The 27740-nt window shown below is 39.7% G+C and overlaps 1 protein-coding gene across 1 annotated transcript in view; it reads right to left on the bottom strand.

The window, feature by feature from the left end:
- The window catches only part of LOC150077646 (transmembrane 9 superfamily member 1-like), a 274121-nt gene that overhangs the window by 88376 nt on the left and 158005 nt on the right, over positions 1-27740 (bottom strand). The window contains exons 9-10 of the mRNA XM_090385415.1: positions 26252-26399; positions 17793-17918 (exon numbers count right to left, since the gene is read on the bottom strand). Coding sequence (XP_090241541.1) covers positions 17793-17918; positions 26252-26399 — 274 coding nt within the window. The remainder of the gene's footprint in view (positions 1-17792; positions 17919-26251; positions 26400-27740) is intronic.

The raw sequence follows: 27740 nt of genomic DNA, 5'->3' as shown, positions 1-27740 counted from the left end.
CAGAGATTTAAGGTGGTGCAAAAGTCGGTTGCCCGAACCCTGAGGAATGACCACAAACACATCATCCACATAGCGACAGCAAAAAGGAATGGGATCTAGCAACTTCGCATATGCACAACTCTCCAGCTCCTCCATCGCAATGTTTGCTGTAACTGACATAACCCGGGCAACCCATGGCTGTACCGTGTATCTGTCAATAAATGTAGCCACAAAACATGATGACCCCACCAGTCAAGTACAATCTAAGGGGAGTGCAAATGTCCTCGGAAATTGGAGAAGATCTGGCGTGATATTAGAGACGTGGTGTTACAGAGACACAAGGAATGCAGAATTGGGTTTGGGAAGTACAATGTGTACAGAAAGGATAGACAGGATAGGAAGGGAGGAGGGGTTATGCTGTTGGTTAAGAAACATAAAATCTAAGGAAGTGCATCCAGTTGACATATATGGACAATGCAATGTTCAGTCAGTTTGGTGTGACATAAGCACTGGGAAAGCAAAAATGAGGGTAGGAGTTTGTTATAGGCCTAATAACTCTGAGGAGTACAATGAACAATTACACAGAGAAATAGAGTGGGCCAGTAAATTTGAGAGTCATAATGGTGGATTTTAACTTACCAGATATTGACTGGAACTTGTTTCCTTTTTTTCTTTTTTTTTTTTATGTGAATCCCAAACACGAGAGGTATTAGAACCTACAGTACTTAGTACCGTGCTTGGGTTAAAACTTGCAAACTATAAAGGCTTTAGAAGATTTATTAGTTGATTGTTTTCTACAACAGCATGTTACAGAGGCAAACGATGTGAGTAACACTCTTAATATCATTACTGGCAGCAATTATTTGTCCATTAAGAATTTCCAGATAAAGGAACCACTAGGTGGCAGTGATCACAGTGTACTGATGTGGGATTTACTTAAAGATGTAACTACCATCAGGGGGTAAAGGGAAGGGTTTTGGTTTTCGTAAATGTGACTACAGTGGTCTTGGAGATTTTTTAAGTTCTATATAGTGGGACCAACTGATGATGTTAGCAACAGCAAATGCTAAATGGGAAGCAGTCAAGGAAATAATCTTGGAAGCTGCTAGGCTTTTTGTTCGGACTAAAAAATACTGTTGTAGGTTTAAACACAAATAGATGTCAGATGGACTAATAAGACTCAAGACAGAAGAAAAATGCATGGGATACATATACATTATCAGGTGAAACATAAGCCTATGGTAGATATAAGCTAGTCTGTAATCAAGTTAAAAAGGAGGTTAGGCAAGTGAAGGCAGATTATGGCAGAAGGCAGAAATCTTTGGCAATGGATGTAAAGAAAAACAGCAGACACTTCTTCACTTATATAAACTCTGAAAGGAAGGGGATAAATCAGATTGATCCACTTGATATCAATGGTTTGGCTGTAGATAATCATTCTCAGCTAGAGGTCAAACTAAATGAGTATTTTGCATCTATATTCACACAAGAGGAGTTATTCAAGGAGGACAAGAGGGCCAGATGTTTATCAAATTATCATGGAGTTAAATGATTTTGTAATAACTGAGACCTGGTTAAAGAAGCATTGCAGGGTCGTCTAGACAAGACTGCAGTAATAATTTAGACACAGCATGGGTTTGTTAAAGCGAAGTCTTGTATGGCCAATCTGATTGGATACTATGATGTGATCACAAAGGAACTGGATGCAAAAAATAATTTTCATATCATATATTTAGATTTCAGGAAATCTTTTGATACTTTTGCACATGGAAGACTAGTATACAAATTGGAGCAGTATGGGAATACTGTTCCAAAATTAAACTGCTCCAATGTTGGAGCAGTATTGCCATACTGCAATACAACAGATAAAAGGATGGGGGTTTTTTTTTTATGTAAACCCCAAACACGAGAGGTATTACAACCTATAGTACTGAGTACCGTGCTTGGGTTGGAGGGTGAGAAGATGAAAGAAGATATTTGTTGATATTGGACTTGAACTTCTGTAGATTGTAATTTTCAGGAAATATGTATGAAGGAAGGTTGTTCCAGAAAACGGCAGTTGAATCAATAAATGAGAAAGATGAAAAGTTGGTTCTGTGAGTTTGAAGTTGGACAGTAAATGGATGTTGGCTGGTGGCTGCACGTGTTCGGACTGTTTTGAAAGAGAGAGTAGGAATTATAGAAGCCAATTCAGAAGAACAGTGCCCATGGAAGGATCTGTAGAAGAGGCATGCAGCAGAAACAGTACGTCTATGAGACACCAAGTGGAGAGACTCTGTTAGAGATGAATAATTAATTAACCTAACTGCCCTCTTCTGAATGGAATCAAGAAGCCTGAAAGGGGTTTTGGGGGCACCACCCCAGATGTGGGAACAATATTCCATGGAAGGTCGGCTTTGCGATTTATACAGAGTGAGCAGATGTTTGGAAGAAAAGTAACGCCGAGAGCAAAAGAGAAAACCAAGTTTTTTAGATGCAGAGGAAGCAATAGTTCTAATGTGCTTGTGCCAAGAGAGATTAGAAGTCAAGGTATATATACCAAAAGAGATATATAATTTTGCCTAGAAATCGGAGTGTCACAAAAAATAAGCATAGAAGCAGAAGAATCCCTTTTGCGAGATATAAGACAAGACTGACTTTTAGAAGGGTTGAAACCAACTAAGTTGTCCTTGCCCCACTGGAGAATTACCTGAAGATCGGCATTTAAGGAATTGGAAGCAGATTTTCGAGAAGTTGAAGCTGATTGAACAGGGCAAGGTTTCTCAAAATGGAAAGTGGAATGCAATGTGCTTTCATCGGCAAAACTATGGATAGGATTTCCAGTCAGTAGAAGAAGGTCATTAATATACAAGAGGAAAAGAGTGGGAGAAAGAACTGAACCTTGGGGGACACCGACATTAGTGGAGAAATTAGAAGACAGAGCCATCTACCATCACTCTCAGTGAGCGATCAGAGAGAAAACTGGATAACCAATTACTAAAAACAGTTGGCAAACCATAAGATGGAAGCTTGTTTAGAAGACCATTATGCCAAACACAATCGAAAGCCTTTGAGATGTCAAGAGCAACTAGTGTTTCACTGAACCTTTCCATTGAATTAGTCCATAAACGAGTAACATAAGCCAGAACATCACCAACAGATCGACACTGATGGAATCCATACTGGCAATCGTTAATCAGATGGAAGGTTTCTAGGTAGTTTGAGTTGGCGGTTAATTAATTTCTCCATTACTTTAGAAAGAGTAGAAGTAATTACAATGGGACGATAATTGGATGGGAGGGATTTGTCACCCTTTTAAGGAACTGGCTGGATATGAGCAAATTTCCAAGCAGAAAGAAAAACACCTTTGGAATAAGAAAGTGAAAAAAGTCGGCAAAGAATAGGAGTAAGTTCAGGAGCACAGGTTTTGAGAAATAGTGGAGAAATACCATCGGGACTTGGAGCTTTCTTAGCATCAAGATTCGTCAAAATCCTTCTGACATCCTTTTGACGGAAGACCACAGGATGCATTGAATGGAGCGTGTTGGGAATGGTGGGAGGTGTTTTACCAAAATCATTAATATATGAGTTGGAAGAAAAATGGGATGCTAGCAGGTAAGCTTTATCCTTGGCTGAAGTGATTACAGAACTATCTGGTTTGGACAGAGGTGGGAGCAGAGATGGGCAAAAGTTGCGGCCGATAGCTTTGGCAAGGGACCAGAATGCTCGGCTACCATTAGGGCAAGAAGCAAGTTTCCTACTCTTAGCCTGTTCAAACTCTAGTTTGTACTGATTAATAACTGCTTTATAATTCTTGCGAGCTTTGATGTAGGCAGAAAATGAAACTGAAGAATTAGAAACAATCCAATTACGATATGCAACATTCTTCTCTTGAACAGCCTTAGCACATTTATTGGAAAACCAAGGTTTAGATAAAGGACGAGATTTTAAAGTGGACTGTGAGATAAAGGATTCCATTCTTGCAAGAATAATTTCATTGACACGATCTCAGAAAATGTTGACATCAGAAGTTTTGTAACAGTAATCCGACCTAGGAAAAGAAATCTCACAGGTCATCCTATTTTGCATTCTTTTAATGCCAAACAACATGAGGTTGGGAATAGCCATGAGATAAAGGCTCCATTGGAGAAGAGACGATCACCAAGTTGTGATCTGAAGTGCCTAAAGGACCTCTCACTTCGACCGTGTTGTTTGTTGGATTTATTGGTGCAAGGGCTACTAAGGCCATAATGCACCTATTTCAATCTTATTTGGTACATGATTGTTATATTAAATAAAAGGATTCAAATCAGGTGATATTTGTTTATCAATTTGAGGAAGGTAAAAACATCATTAATATCTTGTTGGTCTCTGAGAATCTGTTGTACGGTAAGTTTAGTAGAAGAATATAGATGTGAAGAGAAAGCTGTTTTTCGTTCTCTCAGATATAATGGGCATTCAATGATCAAGTGGTTTACTGTGATTTGAGTTTGACAGTTGCTGCATAGTGGAGGGTCATCCTGAGTGAGTAAATAACTATGAGTTAGGTGAGTATGTATTATTCGAATTCTAGCAAGTACTACTTCTTCCTTTCTATTGCCTCTTAGGCTTGATAGCCACTTCTTGTGATCGTTTTTAATCTGAAAAAGCTTATTGCTTTTTTCTCCCTGCCAAATAGATAGCCATTTTTTTCTAACATTGGTATGTATGATGCATTTTAAATCTGTGTAAGGTATCTTGCATGTCTGATTTTATGTGACTGGCGTTCTTGGCTGCAAGATCTGCTTGTTCGTTTCATCTGATTCCAGAGTGTCCAGGTATCCAACAGAAAATTAATTTTTGTCTGTTTGCAAGAAGCTGCACTAACTTGGTTTGAATTTGTTGTAGAAACGGATGACTGGAAGGAAATTTACACTGAAGAGCAGATACAGCACTTAAGGAATCGGTGTAGATAATAGTTTGAGGATATAATGACTGTTTTACATTGTCTAGAGCCATCAGGAACTTTGACCGTGTACTTCGAAGGGTTGTTTGTGAGAAACAGATCAAGCATGTTGGCTGTATGATTAGGATTGTCCGGTATTCTTGTAGGTAAATGAACAATCTGTGCAAGGTCATTAGTAATTGCAAAAGCCTCAGCATCTCGTGACTAGAAAACGGAAGCCAGCTGGGGTTGTGAACATTAAAATCACCAAGGAAAATTACCTCACTGTTAGGAAAGTTGGACTGGTTAGGTTAGGTTAGGCAATAACAAAGAAACTGGATGTAAAAAATAATTCTAACATCGTATACTTAGATTCCAGAAAAGCTCTGGTTATTATTACATAAAAGACTGCTTTTATGTAATAATGCTTTGGATAACGGAATAGCTGGGAGGTGGAGGAGGACAGAATGGTTATGAATGAGCACTGCTCAACTTGGACTAATGATATTAATAGAGTTTCTCAGAGTTCATTACTACATTCATCGTTTTCTATATTTATTGATGAAAGCATATCATGGACAATGATGAAGGCATTTCAGCATTTCAGGCTCTAAGTTTGCAGATAATATAAAGGATGAAAGGGTGGTTAATTACAGTTAATTACATTTTATATGCCAACTTGGATGTCACGCCTTGGTCTCACATAATCGTCACCAAGAACATTCTCACGCTTGCAAAACTGCTGACCGGAAGACTCGACTCGCCGAAAACTGACTCCCTGCTGACTTGGCCCCGTATGACGCAAAGGTGGGCGAATAGGGCACCATCCCCTCCGCTCAGTAGCGTGCTTGGTTTGGATTTTATTAGCGCATTAGCAACTAAGGCTATAATGCAGTAGCACACTCACACAGCTGGGAAACCTTCAGTGATTTTTTCCTTTTAACACCATTATGATCTACAATGATCTTCAAGCAGACCCAGAAAAGCTTTGCACAGAGAAGAGGTACAGGACTGAAACATTTCAAAATGCATTACTCCACCTATAAATGTTGAGTGAATCCCACAGATGAAAACAAAACAGAATGCAGGAAATGAATAATGAACTGGTCGGGACTGTTTATGCTCCTGTTATGTTAACATTATATGTCTTATCTTTCTGTGAACTCGCTGTAAATAGTGGTGTAGATGTGAACATGCTCTAATTCATTGTAAATTTAGAAATTATGCTTGTGCTCTCTCTCTCTTTCTATCTGCCTGTCATGTAAACTAAGGCAAAGATATATATAATATAATTAATTAGACAATGTATATTTTGTACAATTTATTAAGACAACAATATGTATAAATTATAAATGGATAATTATGTATATAACTTATATTTGTATATACGAATGTGCACCCCCTGGTTAATAACCGTAAGCGGGTGTCTCTTAGGAGAAAATAAAGATAATAATATTAATAAATAATAATAATAATCAAGGTATGTTACTATAACAAGATCTAGAAAAATTGGGCAAATGGACTGAGAATTGGCAATTGAAGTTTAACATTAACAAATGCTACATATGTGAAGCAATAATACCAGATTAGCATTAGTAAAGGCATATGATGCAAGAACAAAAAAAAAAAAGAAAAAAAAAGATATATCTCTTGTCTTTTCACCTATCCACTCACTCCAAATGTTTGTCTTGTTCTGCCTTGAATCTATTCAAGTTATCAATTTGCTGCTGCAACAGGATCTAGAAAAGTTGAGCAGATGGGCTGAGAGGTGGCAGATGAAGTTTAACATTAGCAAATGTAAAGTACTACATATGGGAAGAAGTAATCCCAGAGTAATGTATCAACTCTGGTACCACACTGACAGTGGTAGAGAATGAAAAGGACCTGGGTGTAATTATGCAGGCAGATGTAAAGTTTTCTGAGCAGTACAGACGGTCTGCAAGAGTAGCTCATGGTCTCTTGTCAATGATATACAGGAATGTTTCTAGCAGGGATAAGGAGGTGATTATCCCCTTGTATTAGGCAATGGTCAGGCCACACCTTGAGTACTGTACACAGTACAGGTATGGAGGCCTCATTTTAAGAAGGATGTAGAGCTGTTGGAACGAGTACAGAGAAAGATTAGTGAATGGAACAAAGGGTTGCTCTAACGAAGAAAGGCTTAAATTTTGCAAATTACAGTGTCTGAAGACTAGGCACCTGCGAGGTGTATAAAGCCTTGAATTGTTTGAGCATGCTCAATGCGGATGGGATTCTTCCTCTTGCTCAGAATAATCGCCTGAGAGGGCATAAATTCAAATTGAGGAAAGACGGTTGTAGGTTAGATGTGCAGAAGTTTGCCTTTAGTCAGCGGGTGGTTGATTGTTGGAACAAACTTCCATCTGCCATTGTATAAGTTGATAGCTTAAATAGATTCAAGGCAGAACTTGAAAGACATTTTGAGAGAGTGGATGGGTGAAATAAAGTTTTTTTTTGTTTTTTTTTGGCTGATGCTATATAAGCTTGCTTTCTTTCATCATGTGCCTTTGCTAATGCTAAAGCAAAAACATTTCCCTTTACTTCTGATGGTAGTTACCTCTTTGAGTAAATCCCACTTCAGCACACTGTGATCACTGCCACCTAGTGGTTCCTTTATCTGCAGATTCTTAATGCATGAAGAATCACTACAGATAAACAGATCAAGAGTATTACTCTCTCTAGTTACCTCCTGAACATGCTGCTGTAGAAAACAATCATCCAATAAATCCACAAATGCCTTGCTAGTGTGTGAGTGACCAACCCACAAATTCCAGTCAATCTCTGGAAATTAAAATCCCCCATTATAGGACAATCTGATTTACTGGCTCACTCTATTTCTCCACAGTTGTTTATTACACTCAGAGTCATTAACACACTCCTATAATACACTCCTACTCTCAATTTTGCTTTTCCAGTGCTTATGTCACACCAAACTGACTCAACATTGCACTGTTCACCCATATGAATTGGATGCACTTACTTGAATTTTATGTATTTCTTATCTAATAGCATAACCCCTCCTCTCTTTCTATTCTGTCTATCCTTCCTGTACACATTGTACTCCCCAAATTCCATTTCTGCATTCCTTATATCTGTGTGACGCCACATCTCTGATTGTTGTTGTTGTTTTTTGGTGCAAGGGCTACTTAGGCCATATTGCACCTATCACCGTTATGAATGTTACATATGCATGGTGACTCTAATGGCGTTGCTCAAAAATGATTATATAATTCTATCTTTTTCGTAAAGTGAAAGAACTCGAGCAGATTAACCTCATTACCTATGATGTGGCAAAGTGTCAAGGGTTCTTTAAGGTTTGGCAGAAAGCTAAAAGAGACTTGGACGGCAGTGGTGTATAAAGTACATTCAACAAGAATATGCTTCATTGTAAGTGGGCAGTTGCACTGTGTGCATTGTGGAGGATCATTACCTGTGAGGAGATAAAGGTGGGTAAGATGACTGTGGCCAATTCGCGCTCTGGTTAAGATTACTTCCTCCCTCCTGTTTATACGGAAACTGGAGGTCCACTGTTGTGGTTCAGGTTTTATTTGGCTGAGTTTGTTATGCGTTTGGGTTTGCCATTGAATTCTCCATTTTTTACACATTCTTTGAATGTTACTTTTGTAGTCAAGATATGGAACGTACTACTGTGATAATTCTCTGTTGGATGGATGTTTAGTGGCATAGTCCGCACATTCGTTTCCTGGTATCCCAGCATGGCCTGGGATCCAGCAGAATATGGCCACTCGGAGTTCTTGAAGATGCATCAGTTTGGATTTTACGAGCTTTATTAAAGGATGTGTTTGAGAAGAATTGTTCTGTAAAGCTATAATCGCACTCTGGGAGTCCATGTATATCATGCTTTTTTGGATGGACAGATGGAGGATATTTTCTACTGCAAGTTTGATGGCGTATAATTCAGCTGTATAGCTGCTGCATTCATTGGGAAGTGATACGGAGAAGGTTTTATGAGGGGAAACGGCTGATGCACCCACTCCACTCTCAGATTTTGATCCGTCAGTGTATATTTTTGAAAAATGCAGATAATTTTGTGTGTGGGCAATATGGAGTTGTATATTGACATTTGCAAGAGAGTGCTTTCCCCAGTTTAGAAAATAACTGTCACAGAGTGGTTTAATAGACGTCCATGGGGGATCCGTACTATTTAAATCACAAAGAACTTTATCAGGATGTATATTCCAAGTTTGCGATAATGCTTGAGCTCTGAGAGCAAAAGGCTGAACTGCCCTAGGTTTATTTCTATAGAATGTTGTGAACTGGGGGTCATTAAGTATCGGCCTAATGGGATGGGTAGGTAGACTTTGGATTTTAGTTGTATAGTTAAGAAGTAACATCTTTCTCCTGAGGCTTAGAGGAAGTTCATGAGCATCAATATAAAGACTTTGAACTGGTGAAGTTCTATAAGTGCCTATGGAAATCCTCAGGACAGAGTGTTGAATTGGTGCAAATCGCGCTAGCACGCTCTCCCTAGCAGAATCGTACACCAGGGCACCGTAGTCAAGGCGAGGTCTGATTAGGGATCTATACAAATGAAGTAACATGTACCGATCTGCACCACATGATGTAGAAGAAATGACTCTGAGTATGTTCATTTTTTTTCTGGCAAGACGTCTTTAGATGTTTAACGTGCTCTATGAAGTTCAACTTATTATCGAAAGTCAGACCAAGCAGACGAATGCTGTTCACAACTGAGATAGGCTGGTTTGTTAAGTGTACCTCTGGACCTGGATGCATCTTCCGCTTGTTACAAAAGTGAACTACTTTAGATTTTGAACAAGAGAGTCGATACCCATTCTGTGCCATCCATAACTGATTATTAATTGAAATTTGGAGCTGCTGCTGCTCAATGAAGGTCATGTTTTGCAAACTGCAAGAAACAGTGAGATCATTGGCATAGAGGTATGAATTCACAGTGCTGGGAATATTTTTAGTCATGTGATTTATTCTTATTGCGAATAAGGTGGCACTGAGCACAGAGCCTTTTGGGACCCCTTCTTCTTGTATATATGTTTCAGAGAGAACTTGTCGGTATCGGACTTGAAAGGATCTGTGCTGAAGGAAATTCAATATGAAATATGATAAGTGGCCTCTCAGGTCAAGGGAATGCAGATGTCTCAGGATACCAAAACGCCATGTGGTGTCGAAGGCTTTTCCTACATCAAGGCATACCATGATGAGATGTTCATTTCGAATGAATGCAATCCTGATGTTTGTTTCCGCTTTGACCATGAGATCCAGGGCTGATCGATTTTTCCTGAAACCAAATTGATTGTCAAAAATTATATTTTTAGAGTCAAGAAACCAAGTAAGTCGACGGTGAATTATTTTTTCCAAGGTTTTGCTTAAGCAGCTGGTGAGAGAAATAGGTCTATAGTTTTCAAGAATGGAATGATTTTTTCCTGGTTTGGGAATTGCTATTATATAGGAGTGATGCCAGGAACTGGGGAAACAATGTTCAAGAAAGATGCGATTGAAAAACGTGAGCAGTGAAGAGACCGATTCTTTATCTAAGTGTTTGAGCATTACGTAGTATATTCTGTCGGGGCCTGCAGCACTGTTTTTTGAGGTAGATATGGCTTCTTGAAGTTCAAGCATTGTAAGCAGCTGATTATAGGGTAAAGAACATTTACTCGTAGGTCTGAAGTTCAGTTTGGACTTTTCAGCTAATACTTTGATCTTCTAGAATGATGTATCATATGCTGTTGAGGCAGATAACTGTGAAAAAACAGTCCCTAGGACATTCGCTATATCTGTAGGAGAAGAAAGATCCTGCCCATTCCAGTTGAGAAGTGGGAAGGATAATGGGGGAACTTTGCCATTTAGTTGTTTTATTTTCTGCCATATTATTCTTGAATCAGTATTTTTATTAATCGAGCTCGCAAATCAAATCCAAGAATCTCTTTTAGCTTTCTTTCTAATGTGACGGACCTTGGCTCTGAGTCTCTTTTAGTTTATAAGATTGGCGGTGGTGGGATGTTTTCGAAATAGATTCCATGCTCGGTTTTTTTCTTTTTTTGCACCTTTGCACTCTTCGTTCCACCAATAGTTTATGGTTCTATGGGTTGTTGACTGTGATTATGGAATCGCAGTGCATGCAGCAGCCAATATTTGTCTCGTGATGTGATCGGTAGCTGTGTCAATAGGACAGGTTTCGATGATCCGTTCATCAAAGGACACTCAGGAAGTTAATTTTGCCCAATCTGCTCTGGGAAATTTCCATTTTACATAGTTTTGGGAAATTATGGAATGTCCTGTTTGAATCTTACATATTAGCGGAAAGTGATCACTATTTAGCGGGTTGTCGAGTGCCATCCACTCAATACTAGGGAACAGGATCGGAGAGCATATGGAAAGGTCTATTGCAGAAGTTCTACCCATAGAGAGATGGATGTAAGTTGGCAAGCCAGTATTTAGTATACGTATTTCCCAATGTATAAGACGCACCTTTTTTCGAAAAATTTCAGGTCTAAAAACTGGGTGCGTCTTATAAAGTGGTTGTAGATTTTTTTTTTACTTGCATTTCCCGCTTTTTCGTGCTTGCTATCTTTGCACTCATTGTTTCACACTTGTTACCGGTATATTAGGTTACGTTTTGCCACATTCTGCCCAGAAATGGCTCAGAAAAGATTTTCGTACAGTGCTGAATTCAAGTTAAAAGTGATCCAGTTTGCAAAAGTGAATGGAAATCGTGCTGCTGAACGTAAGTTTGATCCTCCTCCAACTGAGAAAACAATCAGAGACTGGCTACAGGAAGAAGAAACCCTACTGAAAACGCCACAGCAGAAGAAGGCCATGAGAGGCAAGTCAGCAAAATGGCCTGATTTAGAGAGGGAATTGAAGATATGGATTGAAGAGCAAAGGACAATTGGAATTCCTGTGTCCACAAAGATGGTTCAGCATGAGGCAAGAAGAATTGCTGATGAAAAAGAAGTTAATGATTTCAAAGGAGGACACAATTGGTGCTTCGGGTTCATGAAACAGAATGGACTAAGCATGCGTACATGCACCAGACTTGCTCAAAAGATGCCTGAAAGCTATGAGCAGAAGGTCCTTGAATTTCATCGTTTTGTCATTCAATGTCGGAAGACACATCAATTTGAATTGGGACAGATTGCAAATATGGACGAAGTCTCCCTTCAATTTGATGTTCCGAGTAACAGAACTGTTGATTAGAAGGGGATGAAAACTATAACTGTGAAGACAAATGGACATGAAAAGAGGCATTATGCAGTTGTTCTAGCTTGTTGTGCCGACGGGACCAAGCTGCCTCCTATGCTGATTTTCAAATGCAAAACAATGCCAAAAGAAGACATTCCTCGGGGAGTGATTGTCCACGTTCATGACAAGGGTTGGATGGATCAGGATGGGATGAAGATCTGGTTTGAGAAAGTTTGGAGCAGGAGACCGGGCGGGCTCTTACGCAAACCTGCCCTATTGGTGTTGTTGTTGTTGTTGTTTTGGTTTTTAGGAGCATTAGCAACTAAGGCCATATTGCTCCGTTATATGCGGTGGTCATTCCCTGACCTTTCCACATCCTCCGTATTTAGTGGTGACGGGCTCGAACCCTGGTCTAATCAAGAAGCGTGTGCTATGCGCTGTTGCTCCTTCCCACCTGGCTACGGAGGCGCCCTGCCCTATTGGTGCTTGATCAGTTCAGGGAACACATAACAAAAAACACAAAGAAAATTGCTGCAGAGCAAAAATCAAAACTTGCCGTTATGCCTGGAGGCTTAACATCTCAGCTCCAACCACTTGATGTCAGCATTAACAAACCCTTCAAAGCTGTCATGAGAGACGAATGGAACCAATGGATGAAGTCTTCTGGGAGACAATTTGACACCAGCAGGAAGAGTGAAGAAACCAACTATAGGAGAAGTTTGTACCTGGGTGAAAATATCCTGGGATAATATCAAGATTGAGATCATTGTCAAGTCAAGGCATTTCAAATGCCATAGATGGAACTGAGGACGAGGCAATATATGAAGACAGTGATTCGCCATCAGACACAGATGAGGACAAGCTAATGGATGGGAGTTTTGACAGTGATGAGGAGTTGTATGAATTTTATGATGAATAAAACTTGAGTTCAATAACTTTATGTAATACAATTTTTTTTTTTTTTTTCAAATTTCGGGCCCCAAAATTAAGGTGCGTCTTATACATGGGGAAATACGGTAGCCAGATTTTGTCAGTCAGCAAGCTGCTCGATAAGTTGTCCTCTTCCATCTGCATTGAGAGAACCCCACAATGGATGGTGTCTGTTGAATTCGCCCAATAAACAGATTGGGGTTGGCAACTGCTGAATAAGATCTTCCAGTTCATGGATGGTATAGGAGTGATTGGGCGATAGGTAGATAGAGACAATTGTCAAAGTAATACCAATCACTATACGTGTTGCGACAGCTTCGATGGAGGTTTGTAAAGGAATGAATCTGCAAAGTACTCGTGAATCTATGAGTATGGCTACCCCTCCGTGAGCATTATTTGTAGCAGTTCTGTCTTTCCTAAAGAGTGCATAATTCTTAACTGAGAGTGACACGTGACGTGTTAAATTTGTCTCTTGTAGGCAGATGCCTACGGGATAGTAACGATAAATTAACTTGTGGATATCATCAACGTTACTGTGAATTCCTCTACAGTTCCACTGTATGATTTGGTGCATTATTTGGTTTTGTTACTTGAGGAAGATTCTGAGTCTTTTTTATTCCCAGGCTGTTCGTTTCATTTTCTCTCTTCTTGGAAAGGTTGGGTGTTCAGTATCCATGTCATCTTCTGCGTGAAGGTCTAGGATAGGTTCATTTGGGTCAGTATTGTTATCAGTGTCCATATTTACTGAAGTGATATTGTTTGTCTTCCTATTTGGAACTGAGTCGGTTTTTGATTTTGAAATATCTGATGGTCTATGTGGGGTAGCTGGTGGGACTGTGACAGGGGTGTTGTTAGCTCTATCTACTACCTTTTGCTCTTTTGGAGTCTGTTTCATCGATGGTGACAGCATAGATCGGGCTCAATCTGCAATCGATATGGTTGAGAGAACTGATACGTCAGTTTGTGTTGCTGTTGTTTGATATTTTTGCATTGCTGCTGCATATGTGTTCTTAGGTGCGTTGAGCATAATTTGCTTTCTTGCCTCTTGGTATGTGACTTTGCGTTCTACCCTGTACTTCTGGATTATTTTTCCAGTTTTCCAGAGGTCGCATGATTTGGAGTAGGCTGGATGCGCGCCTTTGCAATTCGGACAGTACGGTGTTTTGCCATCACAGTCTGTTTGCGAATATTCTTTTGAACCACAGTTTGGACAGACTGGATCTCCTCGACAAGCCATTTGCGCATGACCAAATTTTTGGCACTTGTAGCATCTTATAGGATTCGGGATAAAGGGTCATACTCGGCAGTTGAGATAGCTGGCTTTAACATTGGATGGTAAGATAGGTGTTCCGAATGTCAGGATGATGTTGCGGATGATGATCCATTTTTCCTGATCATGATGCATTTCGCTTGTACCACTTTTTGATGTTTGAGTTCTTGGGTCAGTTCCTCTTCTGTTACATTTATCAGATCCCACTCTGCAATTACTCCCTTGGAAGTTTGTTATTGTTATTTGGTTTTTAGGAGCATTAGCAACTAAGGCCATATTGCTCCGGGATATGCGGTGGTCATTCCCTGACCTTTCCGCATCTTCCGTATTTGGTGGTGACGGGCTCGAACCCCGGTCTAATCAAGAAGCGTGTGCTACGCACTGCTGCTCCTTCCCACCTGGCTACGGAGGCGCCCCTTGGAAGTATTTAATGTTGCATGAGGGGTGAATTGAATGGGTAGTCCACCAAATATCGTTGGTTTCAACAGTCTCTCAGAATGTGCACGACTCACTGTTTCTACCAAGAGGTCTCCAGATCTGAGTCTTCTCGCCATTTTGGGAGAGCCCGCCACATTTTCCAAACATTTCTGTATAAGAAATGGTGAGAGAGTGCTCATAGATTTGTCCGACAGACTATGTAAGATAAGGAATGATGGGCATTCCTGTTGGTCTGTGTCTGTACGCAGTCGTTTAGACTTTGTTACATCATGAGAAATTTCACGGTCAGCACTACTGATGGTACTGAATGAGCGCCTAGGCTGCTCAAGCTCTGGGTAATTGCCATAGTCCATGTTAGGCTCCTTTTTGCCCTGGGGGGTTAACTTTCCCTTCCAAGTTTCCAGCTCTGCCACAGGGAGGCAGGAGTAGTGCTGCAAGGAGGCCAAGCTGTTAGATAAGTTAATTGGTTAGTAAAATAAAGTAATATATGTAATGAAAAAGAAAGGTGAATTTCCTTTCTTGTTCTTACTTGTCATTTTTCAAGTATAGAACTGGATTATAAATGAACTGCTAGTAAAAAACGATATAACTTAAAATGAACTTTTATCGCTGGGAAAGATTGCTATATATTCGCACTCTGAATGCTTGACCTCGAATTCGCTTGGCACCCGTGGCCACATCTCTGATATCCCAACAATATCTGCCTTTGATGTTTTGACCAACACCTCAAATTTATTTATCAAACTCCTAGCATTGGTGTACATGCAAGTATACATGCACCTGTTCCTATTCTTAGGTACTCTTAACACAGTCCATGTATTTACTTGTTCTGCAAAGACTTCCAGCAGTCTCTGAAATCCCCTGCACCTTGTTTTCCAGGCTGCTGCTTATTCCAATAGAAGCAGTGCAAGAATCACTTTCACCGCTGCCAGCGGCTACTGTTAATCTATTAGTCCGTGTCTCCCTGCCAAGCTAGCAATTTTCCAACCCACCTAACACTGCCTCGATAGCATCAGCGAATATTCTTGCAGCCTTTATATTTAAGTGTATCCCATCCCTGTAGAAGCAGTCTCTACTGTTAACAAGCAGCTGAGAAAAATTCTACCCCTTGAGCCTCGCACAATCTGTCCAGGACCGAACTGATTGAGGGTCTCATCATATACTCCCTCCTATCGTGTCTGGGCAGAATTGCAGACACTTTCAAATTCAACCCTAACTCACAGCTTGTTTCAACATTGACCTGTACTGCTCAAGTAATTCTGCCAGTCTCCTACTCTTAATATCATTAGTGCCAACAGGTACAACAATATCACCTTTTGTGCCCTTAAAAGATGATTATCTGCTCTACAACATCATCAACCTTTGCCCCTTGCAGACATACCCTGGTTCTGTTCCACCTATCCTTTTTGCACAATATATTCCCCGTTTCCCTGACAATAGAGTCACCGACAACTAGTTCTTGTGAACCAGCATATTCTGCCTTGGGGGTTGCTGCTGTGTTGTGTGATGTTCAAGTGCAAGCTCTGGCATTGATGTGGGTAGTTAGGAGCTTGATAGGCCCTCAATTTAAATCCTTTGAGGGCATCTACCTTGTCCTTCAAGTTCTCAATACATCTATAATAACATTGAATTGGTGCCTGATTTCCTCACACTCCTTACATCACACCCACCCACACACCCACCCACCCACCCACCCACCCACCCACCCACACACACACACACACACACACACACACACACACACACACACACACACACACACACACACACACTTCCTTTGGAAATATCATGTCCCATTCCCGATTGGTCCACACATCAAACAAGCAGTACATTTCAAAAGGCTGTGATTCAGAGGACAACTGTCCTGCTCAGTTCTCCCCTGAGCCACAGCACTCCCATTAGCTTCAGCCTTTTTTTTTTTTTTTTTTTATATGAAAACCCCAAACACGAAAGGTATCAAAACCTATAGTACTTAGTACTGTGCATGGGGTGAAGGAGAAGTATGGGGGGAGGGGGATGCCGGAAACTTTGCTCTAGAGACTAAACATGGGTTTCACCACTTCAAGCCTCCAATAAGCAAAGTGGTGGTATTTCACCGGTTGATGAAAGTCATCTACCACTTTTGCTTTGTCGGTCTGAGTCATGATTTTGATTCAATTTCAATTTAAATACAAAATATAACGCTAAACTTATATTCCAATGCAGTAATAATATGTGGTATATTAATATACCAACTGTGTAGTACTACACTCAGGGGAGTGGAAAATGAAAAAGAACCTGGGGTAGCTATGCAGAAAGATATGAAATTCTCTGTGCAGTGAAGATGGGATGTTGGGACAGTTCATGGATTTTCCTCAATGATATACAGGAATTTTGCTAGCAGGGATAAGGAGGTAATTATCCAATTGTATAAGACAATGGTCAGGCCATATTTTGGGTACTGCAGACAGGTCTGAAGACTCATTTTAGGAAGGATGTAGAGCTGCTGGATCTCATAAAGAGAAGGGCAAGAAGATTGATGAGGTAAACAAAGCAGTGCACTTAGAGGGCTTCAGTTGTGCAAATTCAGCTCTGCAGACTAAGCACCTATGAAGAGAAGTGACTGAAGTGTTGAAGGCTTTGAATGGATTGAGTAAAATGAATGCTGATGGCATTCTTTCCTTTGCTCTCTCTCTCTTACACACACACACACACACACACACACACACACACACACACACACACACACACACACAATGTGAATAAACTTCCATCTAGTGTGAAAGTGAGTACTCTAAGTAAATTCAAGGAAAACTGGACAAATTGTGTTAGAGGGAATGGATGGGTTAGCTTACTTTATTCTCTTGACATCTGTGGTTAAGTCGCGAATCACGTCATTTGGAAATGTTTTGGGCATTGACCAATCATTTAATCACAAAGATACCCATATTTATATGCAAATAACAGTTCATTGTGGAGTTTTATTAAAGAAAACATGTCTTAGAAATAATTTAATCAATTAAATTCACACAATAATTTAATCTAACTAAAAGGTAGTTTATTTAAAAGTTTCTTAAACACAAACTGCACACTTACAAGAAGTAAAAGCATAGAGAAGGCAAGCAGCAGTATTCATTGATCCATGTTTATGAACATTAAAAAGATCTAACAGTGCCATTACCATAATTCCAAGTGCAATAGCCAGGAACTGTGAACCAACTCCTAGAAATAAAAAATATTAAACAATTATTATTAAGCAGATGAGACAAAAAAAAATGATCAGATAGTAATGAAAAAACTCATTTAAACAAAAGCAGCAAAGTAAAAAGCTTAAAATAGCAAGAATGCTTTGGCTCGGTAAAGAACCACTAATGAAAGTTCTCTTGCAAATCAAAGCTTACCTGTAATGGGAAATGGCATAGACCAGTCATTCCCAACCTGTGTGCCTCAACCCACTGATGTGCTGGGAGAAGAGCCGGATATAGGGTGGGGCGAGTGGGGGTGCCAACCCCAGGTACAGCATTTTAAGGGTGCATCCGACCAGTTATATATTTTAAAATTGCTTCATTTTTGATTTAATTACAGTCGGACCTGTGTTTAACAAACTTCTTTATAGCAATTTTTTTGAATTCCTTTTGGAAATTAAATTTAAAATTTTCTGTAGAATGAAGAAAATTTCCATATAACGGATTACGAGAGACAACTTATATGCTTTGTTTCCACTGCTGGCTTTTAGGTAATTAGAAAAAGTGCAAATTAAGGGTTAAAGGGATTACCCTTTCTACAATGTAAGTGGAACGTAAAACATGTGCAGCCACCTATCCCACATACCGAGAAGTAGGGCTAGTCAACTTCTTTCTATAGCCAGTCAAAAGATTAAGGCATATTCCTGACATGGATAATAGCTTCTGGTCAACTCGTGTTCTTTGTTTAAAATAAAAATAAAAATTTTATTAAAAGGAATACTGCATTATCTTTGTATGTGGTACTTATGATTCCAGAAATTTTTGTGATTTTGTGAGAGTGAAAAAAAAAGGGATTTATAATCACTTATGGAAAAAAATATCAGGGTGGAACAGCATTTACAAATTTCAAAAAAAAAACAGAGCAACTCCAATTACAAACTTCTATAAAGTATGGCCCATTTTGTGACGTCACACCTCAAGCTTTTTGGTTTGTCCTCCAGTGCTAACCACTGGAGAAGAAACAAAAATTTCAAATATCTGTTGAAATATCAACAGATATTTCAACAGGTCTAACAGGTCTGTAATTACTTGTATCACCCTTTGATCCTCCTTTATGAATTGGGGTGACATTTGTACATCTCCAGTCCATGAGATGTCCATACCTCGAGTCCAAAAAAGCTCTCATAATTATAGCTAAGAGTTTGCTGCCTCATTTAAATTTAGCTGGATAGTTCCCATCCAACCCAGGTGCCTTTTTTATGTTCATCTTCAACAATTTCTCCTCCACTTTGCCCTGAGTTATTACAAAATCATTTAGCTCACTGCCAGAGTTTAATACATCTCTGACATTTCCCCACCCTGAATAACTCCTGATGTGTAAATGTAGAAAATTTCATTCAGTTTGTTAGCTACCTGAGCAGGATCACAGTCGAATCAGCAACGTCAAGTGGACCTACCTTACCTGATACCTGTATCCTTTGCCAAGGATTTCTCGTAATCAGCCTTCACTTGCCTAACCTCATTACAGACTAGCTTATATCTGCCATAGGCTTCTGTGTCAACTGATAATTTATATGCATCCCACACATTTTTCTTCTCTGCCACGAGCCTCATTAGGTCATCTGACATCCATTTAGGTTGTAATATTGAACAGTATTTCTTAGTTGGTATGAAAAGCATCGTAGCTTTCAAGATTAATTCCTTGAAGGCTTCCCATTTAGAATTTGCTGTTTTAACATCAGTTGATCCCACTGTATTGAATTTAAAAACTATGTGAGACCACCATAGTCACCTTTATGAAAGCAAAAACTCTTCCCTTCACCCTGATAGTAGTTACGTCTTTGAGTAAATCCCAGATTAGAACAGTGTGATCACAAGTCCTTGAATAGGTTGAGCATGCTGAATTCTGATGGGATAGCATTAGCATTTAGCATTAGCATTAGTAGAGGCATTTGATGCAAGAAAGCAAGCTTATGCAGCATCAGCCAAAAAAAAAAAAAAAAACCCACTTCCACTTCACCCCTCTATTCGTTCAAAATACCTGTCCAGCTGAGCCTTAAACTTATTTAGGCTATCAACCTCCACCAAGTGAAGATGGAAGTCTGTTCCACCAACCAACCACCCGCTGGCTAAAGGCAAATTTCCGCACGTCTATCCTACATCTGTCTTTCCTCAATTTGAATTTATGCCCCTCTCAGGTGATTTTTCTGAGCTAGAGGAAGAATCCCATCAGCATTGAGCATGCTTAAACCATTCAAGGCTTTATACACCTCTATCAGATCACCTCGCTGGTGCCTAGTCTCCAGACACTGTAATTTGCAAAACTTAAGAGCACCCCTTTGTTCGTAAGAGCACCCCTTTGTTCCATTCACTAATCTTGTTGCCCTTCTCTGTACTCGTTCCAGCAGCTCTACATCCTTCTTGAAATGAGGCCTCCAGACCTGTATACAGTACTCTAGGTGTGGCCTGACCATTGCCTTATACAAGGGAATAATCACCTCCTTATCCCTGCTGGAAAAATTCCTGTATATCATTGACAATACTCCATGAGCTACTCTTGCAGCCCGTCTGCACTGCTCAGAGAACTTCATATCTGCCTGCACAACCACCCCCAAGTCCCTTTCATTCTCTACCACTGTCAGTGTAGTACCACAGAGTTGATACGTTGCTCTGGGGTTGCTGTTTCCCATGTGTAGTACTTTACATTTGTCAATGTTAAACTTCATTTGCCACCTCTCAGCCCATCTGCTCAACCTTTCCAGATCCTGTTGCAGCAGCATAGTGTCAGTAGTGTCCTTGACAACCCTGCCAACCTTTGTATCGTCTGCAAACTTGGACATTAAGCCCGATATACCATCATCAATATCATTTATAAATACAGAAAACAATAATGGACCCAACACTGAGGCCTGAGGGACTCCACTAATAACATCAGTCCACGATGAGCAGTGTCCATTGATTACCACTCTGTCTTCTCCCCCTCAACCACCCCTTTATCCATAGCAGCAATGTGCCTCCAATGTCACACTGCTCCAATTTGTGTAGCAGTCTTCCATGTGCAACAGTATCATAAGCCTTTCTAAGATCCAAGTATATAATATCAAAGTTATTCCCTGCATCCAGTTCTTTTGTGACTGCATCATAGTATCCAATCAAGTTGGTCAGGCAAGACTTCCCCTTAACAAAACCATGCTGTGTCTGAGCCATAACTGAAGTCTTGTCTAAATGATCCTGCGGTGCTTCTTTAACCAGTGCCTCCATTAATTTTCCTGGAACAGAAGTTAAGCTCACAGGTCTATAATTACTTGTGTCAGCCTTTGATCCTCCTTTGTGAATTGGGGTCACATTTGCACATTTCCAGTCTATGGGTACCTCCCCTGAGTCCAAGGAAGCTCTCATAATTATGGCTAAGGGTTTGCTTACTTCCTTTGCTGCCTCCTTTAATATAACTGGATAGATCCCATCCACCCCGGGTGCCTTTCTTGTGTTTATCTTCAACAGTTTCTCCTCCACTTTACTCCCAGTTATTTCAAGATTCTGTAGCTTACTGCTAGAGTTGAATACACCTCTGGCATTCCCCTCCCTGAATAACTCCTCATGTGTGAATGTCGATGCAAAATATTCATTTAGTTTGTTAGCTACCTGAGCAGGATCATCAACACTTGACCCATCGATATCAAGTGGACCAATCTGATTCATCCCCTTCCTTCTAGAGTTTACATAAGTAAAGAACTCTTTGCAGTTTTTCTTTGCATCCCTTGCCAAGGATTTCTCGTAATCTGCCTTCGCCTGCCTAACCTCCTTTGTAACTTGGTTGCATATCAACTTGTATCTATCATAGGCTTCTGTGTCATGTGTTAATTTGTATGTATCCCATGCATTTTTCTTCTCTGCCATATGCCTCATTAGTTCATCTGACATCCATTTTGGCCTAAACCTTGAACAATATTTCTTAGTTGGTATGTAAAGCCTAGTAGCTTCCAAGATAAGTTCTTTGAATGCTTCCCATTTTGAATTTGCTGTTCGTAACATCATCAGTTGGTCCCACTGTATAGAATTTAAATACTGTCTCAGTTCATCGTAGTTGCCTTTACGGAAGCAATAACCCTTCCCTTTACCCCTAATGGTAGTTACCTCTTTGAGTAAATCCCACTTCAGCACACTGTGATCACTGCCACCTAGTGGTTCCTTTATCTGCAGATTCTTAATGCATGAAGAATCACTGCTGATAATCAAATCAAGAGTATTACTCCCTCTAGTTGCCTCCCGAACATGCTGATGTAGAAAACAATCATCCAATAAATCCACAAAAGCCCTGCTTGTGTGTGAGTAACCAGCCCCCAAATTCCAGTCAATATCTGGGAAATTAAAATCTCCCATTATAAGACTCTCTGATTTACTGGCCCACTCTATTTCCCTGTACAGTTCCTTATTATACTCATCAGAGTCATTAGGCCTATAGCACACTCCTACTCTCAATTTTGATCTCCCAATGTTTATGTCACACCAAACTGACTCCACACTGCACTGTCCAGCGATGCCGACTGGCTTCACTTCCTTGGTTTTTATGTGTTTCCTTGGTTTTTATGGGATCCTTCCACTTGTTCAGATTACGAACCTAAGGGGGCATAAATTCAAATTAAGAAAAGACAGATGTAGAATAGAATTTGCCTAGCGGGTGGTTAATTGCTGGAACAAACTTCCATCTGTCGTTGTGGAAGTTGACAGGTTAAATAAATTTAAGGAGGAACCGGACAGGCATTTGGAGGGAATGGTGTGATTTTTTTATTTTATTTATTTTTTTTTGGCCGATGCTGCATAAGCTCATACAGTTGCTTTCTTTCATCACATGCCACTACTACTACTACCAGCACTACCTTTATCTGCAGATTATTAATACATGAAGAATCACTACTGATAATCAAAATCAAAAGTGTGACTCCCTCTAGCTGCTTCTCTAACATGCTGCTGTAGAAAACAATCATCCAATAAATCCACAAAAGCCTTGCTAGTGTGTGAGTGACCTACCCATAAGTTCCAGTAAATATCTCGGAAATTAAACTTCCCCATTATAAGACAGTCCGATTTAGTGGCCCACTCAATTTCTCTGTTCAGTTGTTCATTATACTCATCAGAGTCATTTGGCCTATAACACACTCCTACTCTCAATTCTGCATTACCAGTGCTTATGTCACATCAAACTGACTCGACACTGCACTGTCCACCCATCACAACTGGCTGCACTTCCTTAGATTTTATGTTTCTTAACTAATAGTATAACTCTGCCTTCCTTCCTATGCTATCTTATCTTGTTCAACCGTCTGTTCCATTCACTAATCTTGTTGCCCTTCTCTGTACTCGTTCCAGCAGCTCTACATCCTTCTTGAAATGAGACCTCCAGACCTCTATACAGAACTCACGGTGTGGCCTGACCATTGCCTTATACAAGGGAATAATCACCTCCTTATCCCTGCTAGAAAAATTCCTGTATATACTTGTCTTTCCTTCCTGTACACATTGCACTTCCCAAATTCCATTTCTGCATTCCTTATATCTGTGTGACACCATGTCTCTAATATTCCAACAATATCTGCATTTAATGTTCCTCATCAAAGTAGTAGTAGTAGTAGTGGCATGTGATGCAAGAAAGCAAGTGTATAAGCTTATGCAGCATCAGCCAAAAAAAAAAAAAAAAAAAAATCACACCATTCCCTCCAAATGCCTGTCCAGTTCCTCCTTAAATTTATTCAAACTATCAACTTCCACAACGACAGATGGAAGTTTGTTCCGGCAATTAACCACCCGCTGGCTAAAGGAAAATTTCCGCACATCTATTCTACATCTGTCCTTTCTTAATTTGAATTTATGCCCCCTTAGGTTCGTAATCTGAACAAGTGGAAGGATCCCATCAGAATTCAGCGTGCTCAACCCATTCAAGGCCTTATATACCTCAATCAGATCACCGCACAGGTGCCTAGTCTCCAGCCACTGCAATTTGCAGAACTTAAGCCTCTCTTGGTAAGAGGATCCCTTCATTCCCCTCACCAATCTTGTTGCCCTTCTCTGTACATGCTCAAGTAAATCTACATCCTCCTAAAATGAGGCCTCCAGACCTGTACGCAGTACTCAAGCCGTGGCCTGACCATTGCCTTATACAGAGGGATAATCACCTCCTTTTCCCTGCTAGCAAAATTCCTATATATCATTGACAAAACCCCATGACCTGCCCTGGCAGCCTGTCTGAATTGCTCAGAAAACTTCATATCTGCCCGCACAATTACTCCCAGGTCTTTTTCATTTTCTACCACCTTAAGTGTAGTACCACACAGTTGGTACGTTTCTCTGGGGTTACTTCTACCCATATGTAGTACTTTGCATTTTTCAAGGTTAAACTTCAGTTGCCACTTCTTAGCCCATCTGCCCAAATTATCTAGATCCTGTTGCAGTAGCACACTGCCATTACTGTCATTAACAACCCTGCCAACCTTTGTATCATCTGCAAACTTTGACATTAAGCCTGATATACCTTCATCAATATCATTGATAAATATACAAAACAACAGTGGACCTAACACCGAACCCTGTGGGACTCCACTAATAACATTAGTCCAAGAAGAGCAGCACCCATTGATTACCACCCTCTGTCTTCTAGCACTTAACCATCCTTTTATCCATTGTAGCAACTTACCCTTAATACCATTCTGCTCCAATTTGTACAATAGTCTTCCATGCGCAACAGTGTCAAAAGCTTTCCTGAAATCCAAATATATGATATCAAAATTATTTTTTGCATCCAGTTCCTTTGTAACAACATCATAATATCCTATCAAATTTGTCAGACAAGACTTTCCCTTAACAAACCCATGCTGTGTCTGAATTATTGCTGCAGTCTTGTCTAGATGATCCTGCAATGCATCTTTAACCAGTGACTCCATTATTTTACCCGGAACAGAAGTTAAACTAACTGGTCTGTATTTACTCGTGTCACCCTTCGATCCCCCTTTGTGAATTGGGGATACATTTGCACATCTCCAGTCCGTGGGAACCTCCCCTGAGTCCAAGGATGCTCTCATAATAAAAGGCAGATATTTTTGGAATATCAGAAAACCATCACCTCAAATTCATCAAATTTATTTATCAAACTTCTAGCACTGGCATACACCTGTTCTTACTCTTAGTTACCCTAACACAGCCCATGTATTTACTTGTTTCACGATGACTTCCAGCAGATCTTGAAATCCCCAGTAACCTCTCTCTAGGCTGTCGCTCGTTACAACAGAGCAGTGCAAGAATCACTTTCACCTCTGCCAGCAGCTACTGGCATCAATTAGTCCATGTATCCCCCCCCCTCAAGCTAGCGGTTTTCTGACCCACTTAACACTGCCCTGATAGCATCAGCAAATATTCTTCCACCCTTTCTATTTAAGTGTACTCTATCCCTGTAGAAGCAGTCTCTCCTGTCAAAATTCTCTCAAAAACTCAAAAAAAACTCTCCTGTCAAAAAAATTCTACCCCATGAGCCTTGCACAATCTCCCCAGGGCCGAATTGATTGACAAGTCTCTCATTATATACTCTCTGCTATCGTGTCTGGCAGAATTGCAGACACTTTCAAATTTAACCCTAACTCACGGCTTTTTTTCAACATTGACCTGTACTTTTTAAGTAATTTTGCCAGTCTCCATCTGATTCATTACTCTGAATGTCACAATAATTACTTGCCATCTTTATTTACACCCTTAAATTTGTTTCTTTTATAAAACAATGTACTTTTATAATTAATATGATATTTCTTGTTTAACACTTCATAATAACCTCGATTATGGACAACTGTTGACACCAAACTGAAGTGAATCAAAATGGCTTCTGAAATATATTAACTTAAAAATTTATTATAAGTTAATATATTTCTGAATAATATAAATTTCTTCAGAAGCCATAAATTGCTGCTATCTCATGGTGATAAATAGAATTATCAAGGTTAATCATTTGGTTTCTGAAAAGTTAAGCACTAATCATGTGCTCTGGTTCTAAAATTGAGAAAATTACAGAAAGTGGAATTGATGAGTTTGGCCTCTGAGTGGCTCATATAATACACAATATTTTCAACTAAATATAATATATAGTAGAAAACATTTGCTATTTTTGCTGCTAATCACAACAAAAATAGCACAATAGTTAATAGAAAGTTATTTCTATTAAGGATTAACAGAAATAACATTTTTAAATTATTTAAAAAAAATTATTTAAATCAGAGTCTGGTTCAATTAGCTTTGATATAGATTATGGAAATTGCACAGTAATAGTAATAAAAAAAGTTATCTGTATGCTTATCAACTGAAACATCAGTTTATCATAATTTTATTACATACCCAAAATAGCACAGAAAAGACTTTTGCATTTTGGGAACCTAAATACATCTGTATGAATAATTTTCCAGCCATACTCATCACCTTCCATGCTATCTAGTTCATCATCATCAACGTTATAACGAGCAAAATCATTCCTCAAAACACGAGTCTGAAAGAAAATTATTTAAGTTGTTTTGATCATTATGTAGAAATATCAATTTAGACAATGGCATTGCAGCCAAATTTCATTATATGTTGCTAAGCTAAGAAAGGTAGCACTATATAATATTGTCAATTAATCAGTAAAATCTATTAATCTGGTTAAACTTAATTGTCAATTAAATTGTACTTTTTAACTAAATACATATGACTTAGATTTTACAAATGTAACATCATTAATTAATACATAACTTGATACAGAAGTTATATAAATGGAAGTTATATAAAAGATAATACTCGATACTGAAAAATATATATAGCGTTATAACTGTGTTTGGATACAAGTTTAGGATTATAATTTTGTACTGAAATTGAAATTTTATTGAAATTAAAACGAAATCATGACTCAGACTAGAGCAGCAAAGCAAAAGGCTCAAGCTAACGGGAGTGCTGTGGCTCAGGGGAGAACTGCGGGGGGCAGTTGCCCTCTGAATCACAGCCTTTTAAAATGCACTGCTTGCTTGATGTTTGTGGAGCAATCGGGTACGGGATATGATATTGCCATGGGCGATGTCTTTGTGTGCATGCGATGTAAGGAGTGTAAGGAAATCAGGCAACAACTCAGCGTTGTTATGGGACCATATGAGAGCTTGAAGGACAGGATGGATGTAATCGAAGGATCTAAATTGAGGGCCCATCAAACTCTCAGCTGCCCGCATCAACGCCAGGGCTTGCACTTGGTCATCACGCTGTTGTTTGTTTGTTTGTTTGTTATTTGGTTTTTAGGAGCATTAGCAACTAAGGCCATATTGCTCCGGAGATATGCGTTGGTCATTCCCTGACCTCTCCGCATCCTCCGTATTTGGTGGTCACGAGCTCGAACCCCGGTCTAATCAAGAAGCGTGTGCAACGCACTGCTGCTCCTGCCCACCTGGCTACTGAGGCACATTGGTCATCACACAACACAGCGGCAACCACCAAGACAGAATGTGCTGGCCCACAGGAACTAGTAGTTGTTGGTGACTCTATTGTCAGGGAAACGGGGAACATGGTATGTAAAAAGGATAGGTGGAACAGGACCAGGGTATGTCTGCCAGGGGTAAAGGTTGATAACATTGTAGAGAGGATATATTCTTTTATGGGCACAAAAGATGATACAGTTGTACATGTTGGCACTAATTATATTAAGAGTAGGAGACCGGCGGAATTACTTAACAAGTACAGGTCACTGTTGAAAAAAGCCGTGAATTAGGGTTGAATTTGAAAGTGTCTGCAATTCTGCCCAGACACAATAGGAGAGAGTATATGATAAGACCCTCAATCAATTCGGTCCTGGACAGACTGTGCAAGG

This window comes from Mastigoproctus giganteus, chromosome 11 (assembly GCF_048544385.1).
Source record: "Mastigoproctus giganteus isolate SK-2022 chromosome 11, ASM4854438v1, whole genome shotgun sequence".
In the NCBI taxonomy this organism is placed as follows: domain Eukaryota; kingdom Metazoa; phylum Arthropoda; class Arachnida; order Uropygi; family Thelyphonidae; genus Mastigoproctus; species Mastigoproctus giganteus.
This window is presented reverse-complemented; position numbering and strand designations above follow the sequence as displayed.